Source organism: Hyperolius riggenbachi, chromosome 5 (assembly GCF_040937935.1).
Source record: "Hyperolius riggenbachi isolate aHypRig1 chromosome 5, aHypRig1.pri, whole genome shotgun sequence".
NCBI lineage: Eukaryota > Metazoa > Chordata > Amphibia > Anura > Hyperoliidae > Hyperolius > Hyperolius riggenbachi.
In genome coordinates, this window is record NC_090650.1 from 18,835,954 (window position 1) to 18,849,744 (window position 13,791).

Genomic DNA, 13,791 nt, shown 5'->3' on the forward strand with positions numbered 1-13,791 from the left:
TGCAATGCATTGTGAGACTTGTAGTTCCTCAACAGCTGGAGGGCCAAGTTTGCCCATGCCTCCTCTATCCCCTTTTCTGAATTTGAACCCCAGTGACCCAATGATCAACTGTACCAGGTTTGAGGCTTGTGCCATTAACAGTGCAAGAATGGCAGCAATTTTAATATTCCCTTTGAAAATCAACAGGTGAATTTTGATTGTTTTTTTTAGGCTCCACCCACTTTTCTGTATAATAATCTGTGCCATTAACAGTGCAAGAATGGCAGCAATGTAAATATTCCCCTTGAAAATCAAAAGATGAATTTTGATTGGCTGCTGTACACTCCACCCACTTTCCTAAATATTAATCCTAGTCACCCAGTGGCCAACTGTGTCAAGTTTGAGAACCCTGCCAATAACAGAATGGCTGAAATCAATCTAACAAATCTGATTGGCTGTTTGTGGCTCCACCGCCTTTAGTGAATTTGGTCCCCAGTCACCCAATTACTGACTGTATCAGGTTTGAGGCCTCTGCCATTAACAGTGTAAGAATGGTAGCAATGTAAATATTCCCCATGAAAATCAATAGCTGAATTTTGATTGGCTGTTGTAGGCTCCACCCACATTTCTGAATAATAATCCCAGGCACCCAGTGGCCAATTGTATCAAGTTTGGGAACCCTGCCATGTAAAAAATTAAGTTTCTGGCACCGCCCACTTTTTGTAACCTTGACATATAGTCACTCAATTACCAAGTTTATCAGCTTTGGGATCCTTGGTATCAATACTTTGTATATCTGATTGGCTGTTTGTGGCTCCGCCCCTTTCTGAATTTGAACCCCAGTCACCCAGTGCCCAGCTGTACCAGGTTTGAGGCATCTGCTATTAACAGTATAAGAATGGTTGCAGTTTAAATATTCCCTTTGACAATCAAAAGTTGAATTTTGATTGGCTGTTGTAGGCTCTACCCACTTCCCAAAATCTTAATCACATTCACTCAATGACCAACTGTGCAAAGTTTGACAACCCTGCCATTAACAGTGTAAGAATGGCTGCAGTTTATATTTTCCCAGTAAAATGTGTTTTTGGCTCCACCCACTTTGTGTAACCTTGTCACACAGTCACTCAATGACCAATTTTGTGAGCTTTCAAGTTCCTGGCATCAAAATTGTGTGAATGGAAGCAGTTTATCCAGCAAAGAAATCTGATTGGCTGTTTGTGGCCCCGCCCCTTTAGTGAATTTGGACCCCAGTCACCTAATGACTGACTGCAGCAAGTCTGAAGCCTCTGCCATAAACAGTGTAAGAATGGCAGCAGTTTAAATATTCCCCTTTAAACGCAATAGGTGAATTTTGATTGGCTGTTGTAGGCTCCACCCACTTTCCAAAATCTTAATCTTATTCGCCCAGTGGCGAAGTGTGGCAAGTTTGAGAACCCTGCGATTAACAGTGTAAGAATGGCTGCATTTTTTCCCATTTAAAAGGAATGGCTGAATTTTGATTGGCTGTTTTATGCTCCACCCGCTTTTCCTGGATTTGTAACCTCGGTCACCAAGTGACCAACTGTGCCAAGTGTGGGGACTCTGGCTTGATTACTGTGAGAATGGCAGCCTTTTCCTTTTTTTCTATTGACTTGAATGGGTGGAATCTGATTTGCTGTTTGTAGCTCCGCCCAGGTGGGCAGGGGGGCCGCGAGACCCCCAGAACCTATCATCCCAGGTAGTAAGGAACCTGTATACCAAGTTTCGTTCAAATCGGTCAAGGGGTTTTCGAGTGATCGCGGCACATACACACACACACACACACATACACACACACACACACACACACATACATCCGATTTTATATATATAGATTCTTTAAAATGTAACACAGAAATAGCTATAGTAAATGGTGTCATACCACTGAGAGTGTGCAGGATTCTGGAAGATCTAGTGAGCCATTTACAAGAGCAGGGATTGAGCCAGGGGTGGGCTGCCATGAGTGGAATCCAACCTTTGAATTTCTTCAAAAATTATAATTTGAAATATACTATGCAATTGTGTTTTGATATATTATGTATACATTTTCCTTTAAAGTGAACTCGAGGTGGAAATAAACTGATCAGATAAACAATTATATTTATCCTCCTACTCCTAAAATGACTTTTTTAAGTCTCCCATGGCTTTCTTTTATATTTAAACATTTACAAAGTAGGTTGAATGTTTTACTGTCTCTAATCAGTGGCAGCCTATTAAGTGTCCCAGAGTTAGAAAAAGGTCAATAGTTCATGTATTTTATCTCTCCCTGCCCTCAGAAGTGGCATTTTGCCAGGAAAACTTGTATGGCTGTAATTTGCTTATCAGTGATGGTTACTATATTCCCAACAAGCTACTGACAAGACAGAAGCTGTCACTGTCATGCCTAGAAATTAACGCTTTCAGGCAGCAAAATAAAACAAGTAAAACAGCCTGGTTATTGATATGATTTGTACTGTACATACACATGTTTATCTCAGCATGTCACATGTCGCCTCGGGTACACTTTAAGCACATGACGTATTGGATTGTTGTTGCACCTATGATGTACTGTATATGTGTGTGTTTGTGTGATTGGTGGCATGACTGTACAGAATCGTGGTAACTGCTAATTAACCGTTTTTGGTAGAACTGCTGTCTAGCCGCCATGTCATCTGTTCCCGGTTCCGGCTGCGCCTCGTCTCGCATAGCTGTATTCTATGGGCTTGACATCATCATACTTGCGATCTATGACACAAAGTCCCAAGCAGGCTGATGTCAGGCCCAAGATGGCTGCTATCCTGTCTCGCTATACCAATGACTTCATCCACAAGACAGGCTGTAATGGAGTTGGTTCGATATTTCTTATATTTTCCATTTATGCTGCTTCAGTTTTCCATCTGTCCTGTTGGCCTCACTTGTCTCTTCTTTTTCTGTTTCAGAGTAACCTCATCCTGTTTTGTTTTATTTTAGGTCAACTTTATCCTTTTCATCTGCATCATCAGGATCCTGGTTCAGAAGTTACATTCTCCGGACGTCGGGAGGAATGAGAACAGCCAGTATACGTAGGTGTCTGTTACGTAGTCTTTACATATGTTTGCTTCCTTTATATACCATATATATAGCATATAAGCCTAATAAGCGTCCTAAAGGTGCGTGGGGAGGGGGTCGGCTTATATGCGAGTCATGTGTGGGCATGTGTGGGGAAAGTTTCCTCTTCTCGTTCCTGGCAGCGATTTTCACGTCTTCTGCGCAGCTCTCCTTGCCAGATGTCCAGGTTTCACCTTCTTCTCCTCCCAGGGAGCCACTTCCTGTTTCCCTTGCAGTTCGGTACTTTGCCACTAGAGGTCAGCGGCGAGTACAAAGCTGCAAGAGAGACAGGAAGGTGACTTGTAATTGTTGATTTTCCTGGCGACTTGTGATTGGTGATTTTCCAAGTGACTTGTGACTTGTGGTCTTCCAGGCGACTTGTAATTGGTGATTTTCCAGGTAACTTGTGAACTTTCTGCTTTTGAATATAGATTGGGGTGGTGACTTGCAAAGTGTTTATATACAGTAGCTACCTGGGGCATGTTTAATGTTAGTGTATATGCAGACAGAGGCACCAAAATAATAACATTTACTAAAAATGTTAAAATGAGAGGAGGCAGAGGTGGACTTACCTCCTCCAAGCAGACACACAAAGAGACTGTTGTATATATTCAAATCAACAAGGATTTATATGTATTGTATACTCCAAAAAGTGCAAGTGCAACGCATTCCACAGGCATGTCCTGCTTCATCAGGCAATAAAAAATGAAGCAGGTACTCATACAGGTCTGGCGCAAAGCTCAGCACCGTGTCTGAGCTTTGCACCAGAGGCGCTGAGCTTTGCACCAGACCAGCATCAGCTTTGCATCATTTTGGGATGTTTTATTGCATATTAATAAAATTAGTCTGCATCAGATTAAGAATGATCCTTTAGAGGTGCTATTGCATTGATCTACTACCATGTGTCCCCTATTATAAGACTTACCCTGAAAATAAGGCCTAGGTTATATTTCAAGCATGCTTGAAATATAAGACCTACCCCGAAAATAAGACCTAGCTTGGACGCTTTGTGTATGGGGAGGTGTGTGGTCTCTTACCGCACCTCCTTTTGGCTGCGTCTCCCTCCGTTCTAAGTAACTTCTCCCGTGTCAGCGGCGGCATATTATTCAAGCTGTGAGGTCGCCCTTTGACCCTCACGCTGACACTACGCAGTACGCGTTGCCGGCTCTGCGCTGTCGCTCTCCTTATGTCATCATGGGCACCGGGCTGATGCGTTCCAGGCGCACATGTTTATGACATAAAGAGATCGCCAGCGCAGAGCCGGCAATGCATAGTGTCAGCGTGAGGGTCAAAGGGCAACCTCACAACTTGAACAATATATTTCACCGCTGACACCGTAGAAGTTACTTAGAACGGAGGCGGACGCAGCCACAAGGGAGGTGCAGCAAGAGAACACACACCTCTCCATACACAAAGCGTCTACCCCTCTCCAGAGAGTATGCCCCACCCCGAAAATAAGACCTAGCACATATTTCTCCTCACAAAAGAATACAGTGGGATGCGAAAGTTTGGGCAACCTTGTTAATTGTCATGATTTTCCTGTATAAATCATTGGTTGTTACAATAAAAAAGTCAGTTAAATATATCATATAGGAGACACACACAGTGACATTTGAGAAGTGAAATGAAGTTTATTGGATTTGCAGAAAGTGCACAATAATTGTTTAAATAAAATTAGGCAGGTGCATAAACTTGGGCACGGTTGTCATTTGATTCATACCAAAACCTTTAGAGCTAATTATTGGAACTCAAATTGGCTTGGTAAGCTCAGTGACCCCCGACCTACATACACGGGTGAATCCAATTATGGGAAAGAGTATTTAAGGCAGTCAATTGTAATGTTTCCCTCCTCTTTTAATTTTCTCTGAAGAGTAGCAACATGGGGGTCTCAAAACAACTTTCAAATGACCTGAAGACAAAGATTGTTCACCATCATGGTTTAGGGGAAGGATACAGAAAGGTGTCTTAGATTTCAGCTGTCTGTTTCCACAGTTAGGAACATATTGAGGAAATGGAAGACCACAGGCTCAGTTCAAGTTAAGGCTCGAAGTGGCAGACCAAGAAAAATCTTTAATAGACAGAAGCGACAAATGGTGAGAACAGTCAGTCAACCCACAGACCAGCACCAAAGACCTACAACATCATCTTGCTGCAGATGGAGTCACTGTGCATCGTTTAACCATTTGACACACTTTACACAAAAAGATGCTGTATGCGAGAGTGATGCAGAGGAAGCCTTTTCTCCACCCACAGCACAAACAGAGCCACTTGAGGTATGCTACAGCACATTTGGACAAGCCAGCTTCATTTTGGAATAAGGTGCTGTTGACTGATGAAACTAAAATTGAGTTATTTGGGGATAACAGTGCATGGAGGAAAAACACAGCATTCCAAGAAAAACACCTTCCTGCTACCTACATAAAATATGGTGGTGGTTCCATCATGTTGTGGGGCTGTGTGGCCAGTGCAGGGACTGGGAATCTTGTCAAAGTTGAGAGACGCATGGATTGCACTCAGTATCAGCAGATTCTGGAGACCAATGTCCAGGAATCAGTGACAAAGCTGAAGCTGTACCGGGGCTGGATCTTTCAACAAGACAATGACCCTAAACACTGCTCAAAATCCACTAAGGCATTCATGGAGAGGAACAAGTACAACGTTCTGGAATGGCCATCTCAGTCCCCAGACCTGAATATAATTAAAAGTCTGTGGTGTGAGTTAAAGAGAGCTGTCCATGCCCGGAAGCCATCAAACCTGAATGAACTAGAGATGTTTTTTTATAAAGAGGAATGGTCCAAAATACCTTCAGCCAGAATCCAGGCTCTCGTTGCAACCTACAGGAAGCGTTTAGACTGAGGCTGTCATTTCTGCAAAAGGAGGATCTACTAAATCTTGATTTAATTTCTGTTTTGTGGTGCCCAAATTTATGCACCTGCTAAATTTGTATAAGCAATTGTTGCACACTTTCTATAAATCCAATATACTTTATTTCACTTCTCAAATATACACTGCGAGTGTCTCCTATATGATATATTTAACTGACATTTTTTATTGTAACAACCAACGATTTATACAGGAAAATCATGACGATTAACAAGGTTGCCCAAACTTTCGCATCCCACTGTATAAGACAGTGTCTTATATTCGGGGAAAGACGAGTATGTCTATTTCTAGATGTAAAAAGTCAGTTTTGCCTCAGTTGCTTATTTCTACTTAAAGTATAATATCGTTGTTGGAAGTGCCCGGATCCTCCACCGCTCTCTGATTGGATTAAGAGGGTAAATACTGTATGATTAAAGATGTGGAAGAGCAGGTTGCTTTGCGGTTAGATAGGTGGGAGAATTTTGCGCAAAAAGTTTGAGATGAATGGTTTGAATTTTTGAATTCAGATGAATATAAGGAGTTAATGCTCTCTGATGAAGGTACCATAGTTCTTGATTATTTTGTTTTTTGTTTTGTTTTTGATTTTTTTTTTTTTTTGGTTTTGGATATTTTTGATGTATGTTATTCTCGATTTATTTATTTTTAGAATCAATAAAAATTCAATTATATTAAGAAAAAAAGAATCATACTGTCCCATTCCCAGTTTGTGCAGACATGATTTTTGTATTGTCCTGATGCTTTTGAACACTACAGTCTATATATGTCTGTCTCCCGAAGCCTTGCGAGTTCCATTGCTGACCATTGGCGCTGGCTTAGGGAATCTGCTCGTTAATTAAGAGAAGCTATTTCTGGGTCATGTGTCTTCCTGTGTCTGCTGTGAAAAGGCCTCGGAAAGGAGTTTAGATTACTGGAGCATGAGTTTCCCCATCGGGCGCACTTCCAGTAGCCTCTCGTGCTGGGAGATTGGAACCAAACCAGGCGAAGGCTCCCTGGTGCCTCCTTCATGGTTCCTTGTACCAGCAAAGTGCTTATCAGCTGGGCTCTCAATGACTCTGGCTACAGCTGATGAGATGAGCAGAGTGTATTTATCAGTACAGAAGTATATCTCCTCTCCGACAGAGACTTTGCCGAGGATTGTGTTGGCCCAGGGGCAGAACTTCAAATCATGGGGCCCCCAGCAAAACTCTGATGGGGCCCCATCAATGGTCACACCCCTTCCCTTGCCTCCCCTTGTGACCCTCACAGCCTGGGGGCCCATCTCACAAGGGTAATAAAACAAGTGGGGCCATCATGGTATTCCCACCCATAACAAGTGTAGCCACAAAAACACCTGATCTGAAGCATGGACCCTTTTATCAGAGAGAATGAAATAGTTGGGGGCCCCTTACAACTAAGGGCCCCCCTGCAGTAAGGTGGGGCCAGAATGAAAGCTTCTCCTCCTTATTTGTTCTCAGGATCTTTTACGGTAAGCAGGAAATGTGTGCGTCTGCGCCCTAAAAACGCTTTGGGCGCACCAAAGGCACTAATGCATATATCGGGTATTGGGCAACAAATAGCAGGTGCCAGGCCCATCCAACCGACATTTTTAGTTTTTGAAAATTAGAACGTTATTTTTTTTTATTTTTATTTTTTTGTCTTTTATATTTACGAATTTTTAGTTTTTTTTTTTTTTTTAAATGTTCATTTTCAAATGTATCTTTTTTAAAATTATAAGGTTAGGAAGGGTGGTTTTAGGGTTAGGTGTCAGTAAAGGGAGGTTTTAGGGTTAGGTGTCAGGAAAGGGGGGTTTTAGGGTTAGGCATCAGTAAGGGGGGGAGTTAGGGTTAGGTGTCAGGAAGGGCGGGTTTAGGGTTAGGCATCAGTAAGGGGGGATTTAGGGTTAGGCATCAGGAAGGGGGGGTTTAGGGTTAGGCATCAGGAAGGGGGTTTTAGGGTTAGGCGTCAGGAAGGGGGATTTAGGGTTAGGCATCATGAAGGGGGGTTTTAGGGTTAGGCATCAGGAAGGGGGTTTTTGGGGTAGGTGTCAGGAAGGGGGATTTAGGGGTAGGTGTCAGGAAGGGGGTTTTAGGGTTAGGTGTCAGGAAGGGGGGGGGCTTTAGGGTTAGGCATCATGAAGGCAGGTTTTAGGGTTAGGCGTCAGTAAGGGGGGTTACGGTTAGGCATCAGGAAGGGGGTTTTGGAGTTAGGCCTCAGGATTCGGAGGGCTCTGTGTGAGAGAATGGTTTGGTTTAGTTGCAGTAAAATATTTACCCTTGTTTTACTATCATCATTACTATTATCATTACCACTATAAATATTTTTTCGTTTTCATCTGGTGCCCAATTTACAACGGTATTTATCTTTTAGTTTTATATCGGCTTCCCCTGCACCTATTTTCCTTGCGCCTCTATTTCATGCACACCTTTTTGTTGTGAGTTCAAAAGCTAGGCGGGGCATTATATGCATTCTGGCTTCTTGCTGCCGGTGCGTGTCCATAACCTTGACGAGCATTACTAACTCCTGTGCATGCTTATTATTGCCAGGCTCAGGGCGACACCCAGGTCAGGGTAATCCCAGAAACACAGAGAGGCTCCAGGTCACACCCAGCTGGCTGCAAGCAACCCTGCCCGCCATAAAGCTAGAGAGTTCCTGGCTGGCACGACCAATCGGGGCTGTCTCTGCCAAGAATCTAGCATGTGTATGGCAGCCCCAATGCATTATTTGGCCAGATCATTTCAGCAGAGTGCAGGCTGAGCCCATTGTTCCCCTCTCACACCACCCACTCAAAGTCTCTACATCCTGTGCTGCACTGTCATCCCTAGCGGGGTGGCCCCAAAGCCCTTGGTCCCAAATTGATTGCGCTCTGAACTTTCAGGTGATGTTCTTCTCACGCTTCCTCACTCCTGTATTAGGAGAATTTCGGAGGCACCCAGGGTACAATTGTGTTTAGGTCATTGTATCCTACCTTAAAGGGCCACTGTGTCGAAAGATTTTAAAATTTAGAATGTGTGCAAACATAGGCAAATAAGAAGTACAATTTTTCCAGAGTAAAATGAGCCATAATTTACTTTTCTCCTATGTTGCTGTCACTCACAGTAGGTAGTAGAAATCAGACAGAAGTGACAGGTTTTGGACTAGTCCATGTCTTCATAGGGGATTCTCATGGATTTATTTATTTTCCAAAGCACATAGTGAATGGCATTTGCTGCAGGTGCGTGTCCATAACAAATTTACTTTGATGAGCATTACTAACTCCTGTGCATGCTTATTATTACCACGCTCAGGGCGACACCCAGGTCAGGGTAATCCCAGAAACACAGAGACGCTCCAGGTCACTCCCAGCTGGCTGGTTCGAGTCCCAGCCAGGGCACTATCTGCAAAGAGTTTGTATGTTCTCTCCGTGTCTGCGTGGGTTTCCTCCGGGCACTCCGGTTTCCTCCCACATTCCAAAAACATACAGATACGCTAATTGGCTCCCCCTAAAAAATTGGCCCTAGACTACAGTACTTACACTACATAATATAGACATATGGCAATGGTAGGGATTAGATTGTGAGCTCCTTTGAGGGACAGTTAGTGACAAGATATATATATATACATTGTACAGCGCTACGTAATATGTCGGCGCTATAGAAATACTAAATAATAATAATTTGCTCTGTCCAACTGCCAAAAAACTGTGTAGCGAGCAGGGAAGCTGGCCAGCATCATTGTTCAAATCCTTTTTAGGGAATATCTTTATAAAGAATAAAGGCCTTGCTGAGAATCCCCTATGAAGAGATGGACTAGTCCAAAACCTGTCACTTCTGTCAGATTTCTACTACCTACTGTAAGTGACAGCAACATAGGAGAAAAGTAATTTATGGCTCATTTTACTCTGGACAAAACTTACTTCTTATTTGTCTAGGTTTGCACAAATTTAAAATTTTACAATTTTTCGCCATAGTGCCCCTTTAAAGTAGTCACATTCAAGGATGATATTTCTCGATAAAGGTATAACGTTTTTATTGTGCACATCAGACTAAAAACCTTATACCTTTATTGAGAAATTGCATCCTTGAATGTGACTACTTTATGGTAGGATACTATTACCTCCTCCATTCTCCTGTTGTATAGAAGTAATCCTCTGAGGAAAAGTAGACTTAGTCCTTGACCCCTTTTTCTGAGAGACAAAAACACCACTTTTCTGGAGCAGCGACCATCATAGCTTCTCACAAAGGCCGAGTGGGGACGCTACCTCTCCACATGCGTGTACAAGTGGTTGCATTCCCTGCAACCCAACTTTGTGAGTAGTTTTGACCTTATATACAAATTCCTCTTCATACCTACGGTATTATACGATATCAGGCTCCCGGTATCTCTGTGTCTTTTTGTCGCTCCTGCATTGGTGTCCACTCCTGTCCATGCAGGCACTGTTGGCTACAGTATAATGACTGTGGCTTGGGGTGTGTGCACATCTGTTTGGCACAGGGTTTTGGTTTTTGTACACATGCATGCGTGAAGTTCGACATTTGCGCAGGTGCAGCATACAGCGTTTCACAAGGAATATGCCAAAGCATTCCTCCAACAGTATAAAAGGCCAGCTCTGCCCTGTTACAACTACTCTTAGTCCTCATCCTCCGGTTTGACCTCAGCTTTTGACCTTGACTGCGTTGTTTCCCGCCCACCCTTACACTTGGCTTGTATACCACGTGTTTTTTTGCTGCCTACCTGACTTTGCCTGGATATTGACTACACCTCTTGCCTTCTGTTCTGTTCATCCACCTGGACTATTCTGCTGCCCGCTGTTATCGCAACAATCCTCACTGGAGTGTTACCATTCTCTCAACCACTAGCTGGAGTTATCCTAGGTGTCACCTCCCTACTACAACATTTAATGTTCCTCCCTCAGCTAAAATCACCTAGACAACAGGCCTACGATACTGTGTAAACTCTTCAAAAGGGAGGGCGGGGGATTCAATTACTTTCTGCTGATATTGTCCTTATCTTATCCAAAATAAGAAGCTTTCTGTAATTTGCATGCTGAGATAAGCTTGTTACTGTAGTTAAAAAAAACAAAAAAAACTCCCCATAATCCCACTGGCACTGGACAGGTACAGCAGTTAGGCAAAGGCACCCAGACCAGGTATAAAGACATGGAATTGTGGCACTTATAGAAAACTATTTTAGAAAAAAAAAGAGGTTTACATATATTTTTGGCAATTTTGTTTTTATTTTTGGAATGTTTTTACAACCCCAAAAGCAATCAACATGATATACTCATAATGTGTGTGTGTGTTATGCGTAGTATGTCCTAGATACTGTGATAGTTTTGTATATGTTGTGCGCAACATTTCTAAACAAAACAAGCTGCCATTTTTGGCCATTTCGTTTGACTCCGGTTTGTACAGATGTCCCCGGAAGGACTGTCATTAACCCATTCGCGTTCCGTCGTTTTCACTTGAGAAATGTTCACCTCCCATTCATTAGCCTATAACTTTATCATTACTTATCACAATGAACTGATCTATATCTTGTTTTTTCCGCCACCAATTTGGCTTTCTTTGGGGGGTACATTTTGCTAAGAGCCACTTTACTGTAAATGCATTTTAACAGGAAGAATAAGAAAAAAACGGAAAAAATCATTATTTCTCAGTTTTCAGCCATTATAGTTTTAAAATAATACATGCCTGGAGGTGCTTTCCACGGGCACCCGCCCTCACCAGGTGGATCACGGGAGAGGCGGGTTTCCGCCCGATAGTGCCGCTGCAGTGAACGTCCACCAATCAGGGGTATTAATCAGGATCCATAGGAGGATCAAGTATACCTGCATGCAGGTATTATCACATGCATATATACATAACTGCCAGTGTGGAATATTTGGGGTGTTATGTACTATAATGGTGGTAAATGAGCAATACAGGCTTTGTTTATATATGTAAATGTGAACAGTTTGAATCCCTGTGGGGTGTGGTTTGTATTTATGCAACTGCTTATAAGGCGAATGGTTTATTTGTTCACTGTCACCATTCTGTTCGTGTTGCCTTGACAAAGGGGACCCCACGGGGCCCCGAAACGAATCGTTGGTCGTTTGAATGGAATATTGTCACATTGTCTAAATAAAAAACTTGGAAGTTTATCCTGTGAGTGTGCGGACCCTTTGGATTTGATGCTTTGATGACTTTTATGGGTCCTTGCACCTCGACCGAGTGGTGTGCAATCTTCTACTGATTTATTAAAATAATACATGCCTCCATAATTAAAACTCACATATTGTATTTGCCCATATGTCCCGGTTATTACACCATTAAAATTATGTCCCTATCACAATGTATGGCGACAATATTTTATTTGGAAATAAAGGTGCATTTTTTCCGTTTTGCATCTATCACTATTTACAAGTTTAAAATAAAAAAAATATAGAAATATATCATCTTTACATTGATATTTAAAAAGTTTAGACCCTTAGGTAAATATTTACATGTTGTTTTTTTTATTGTAATGTTTTTTTTTTTATTTATATTAAACATTTTATTTGGGTAGTTTTGAGAGGGTGGGATGTAAACAATAGGTTTATAATGTAAATGTGTGTTCATTTTTATTTTTTTTTACTTTTAGTATTACTTTTTGGCCACAAGATGGCGGCCATGAGTTTGTTTACATGACGTCACTCTAAGCGTAACATACGCTTAGAGCGACGCATGGGGGAGGTAACAGCCAGAAAAGGCGCAGCTTCCGAGAGAAGCTGTCGCTTTTTCAGCGGGGGAGAGGAATCAGTGATCGGGCACCATAGCCCAATTCACTGATTGCCTGGCTAACGAACCGCGGGCCGGGAGCGCGCGTGCACGCGCGCGATTGGCCGCGGGAGCGCGCATGGTTCCTGGACGTAGTTTCTACGTCCAGGAACCAAAATAGGTTAAGAGGAAAATGGACTTGGCCGGGATGTTGTCCAAAATGAGTTTATTCATTGCGTCCAAACCCCATTCATGACCAGGATTGTGTCTCTGCGGTGGAGGCACAAAAGGACGGTGGGAATACGGCCTAGCGTGCTCCGTCTTTCACGGACACTGATTATTTTCCTCTGTGAATCCTTTTATTAAACAAAGGAATGTTTGCCAACAAAGCAACGCTGGAAATCAACAACAAATTTTGTGGTGCTCGTTCTACTAAATCTGTCTGGCGGTGCTTGAATTGCATCCTTCCCCAGCAGGTGACGGATGGACAACACATCAGAGCCACCATCCAAGTTCTACATGGGGTAAAAGAAGAAGTAGGATGAGATGAACAAAACCTTAGTTTAAAAAAAATGAAATAACGGGAGCCCAATAACGCAATATGTCATTTGGATTTGGAAAGGTGAATGAGAGAGAAATATACTCACAAAATGTGGCAGGGCCGGATTTACTATAAGGCACTCTAGGCACGTGGCTACAGTCGCCTGATGATGGTAAGGTGGCTCCCTCTCCTCCACTAGTGCCTCGTTCACTCCGCCCCGATGCAGAGTCCCGAGCAGAGCGTAAATGAGAGGTTACTCACCCAGCTCACAGCATGGGGGCACCACTGGCTACCTAATGCTAAGGGACACCTGTAGCACCTATGACAGGCAAGGGAAATAAGGAAGAAGTGACAGCTGGGACAGCCAGCACACTTGCGGTGTGGTTCGGTGGGGTTTGTAGGATCATGGAGGGCGGAGTCTAGGCTGCCAGGACTTCTGTGCCTATAGGCTCCTGTGATGTAAATCTGGGCCTTAACCATTTGAGGACCACAGTATTAAAGCCCCCAAACGACCAGGCCTTTTTTTGTAAAATTGGCCACTGCAGCTTTAAGGCCAAGCTGCAGGGCCGCACAACACAGCACACAAGTGATGCTCCGCCCTTTCCTCCCCAC

General features: G+C 43.0%; 1 protein-coding gene across 4 annotated transcripts in view; it reads left to right on the top strand.

Annotated features, from left to right (window-relative positions):
- VIPR1 (vasoactive intestinal peptide receptor 1) overlaps positions 1–13,791 on the top strand; it is a 370,245-nt gene that overhangs the window by 336,311 nt on the left and 20,143 nt on the right. For all 4 annotated transcript variants that reach the window (XM_068235121.1, XM_068235122.1, XM_068235124.1 and 1 more), the window contains one exon: positions 2,947–3,038. In XM_068235121.1, the coding sequence (XP_068091222.1) occupies positions 2,947–3,038 (92 nt within the window). The remainder of the gene's footprint in view (positions 1–2,946; positions 3,039–13,791) is intronic.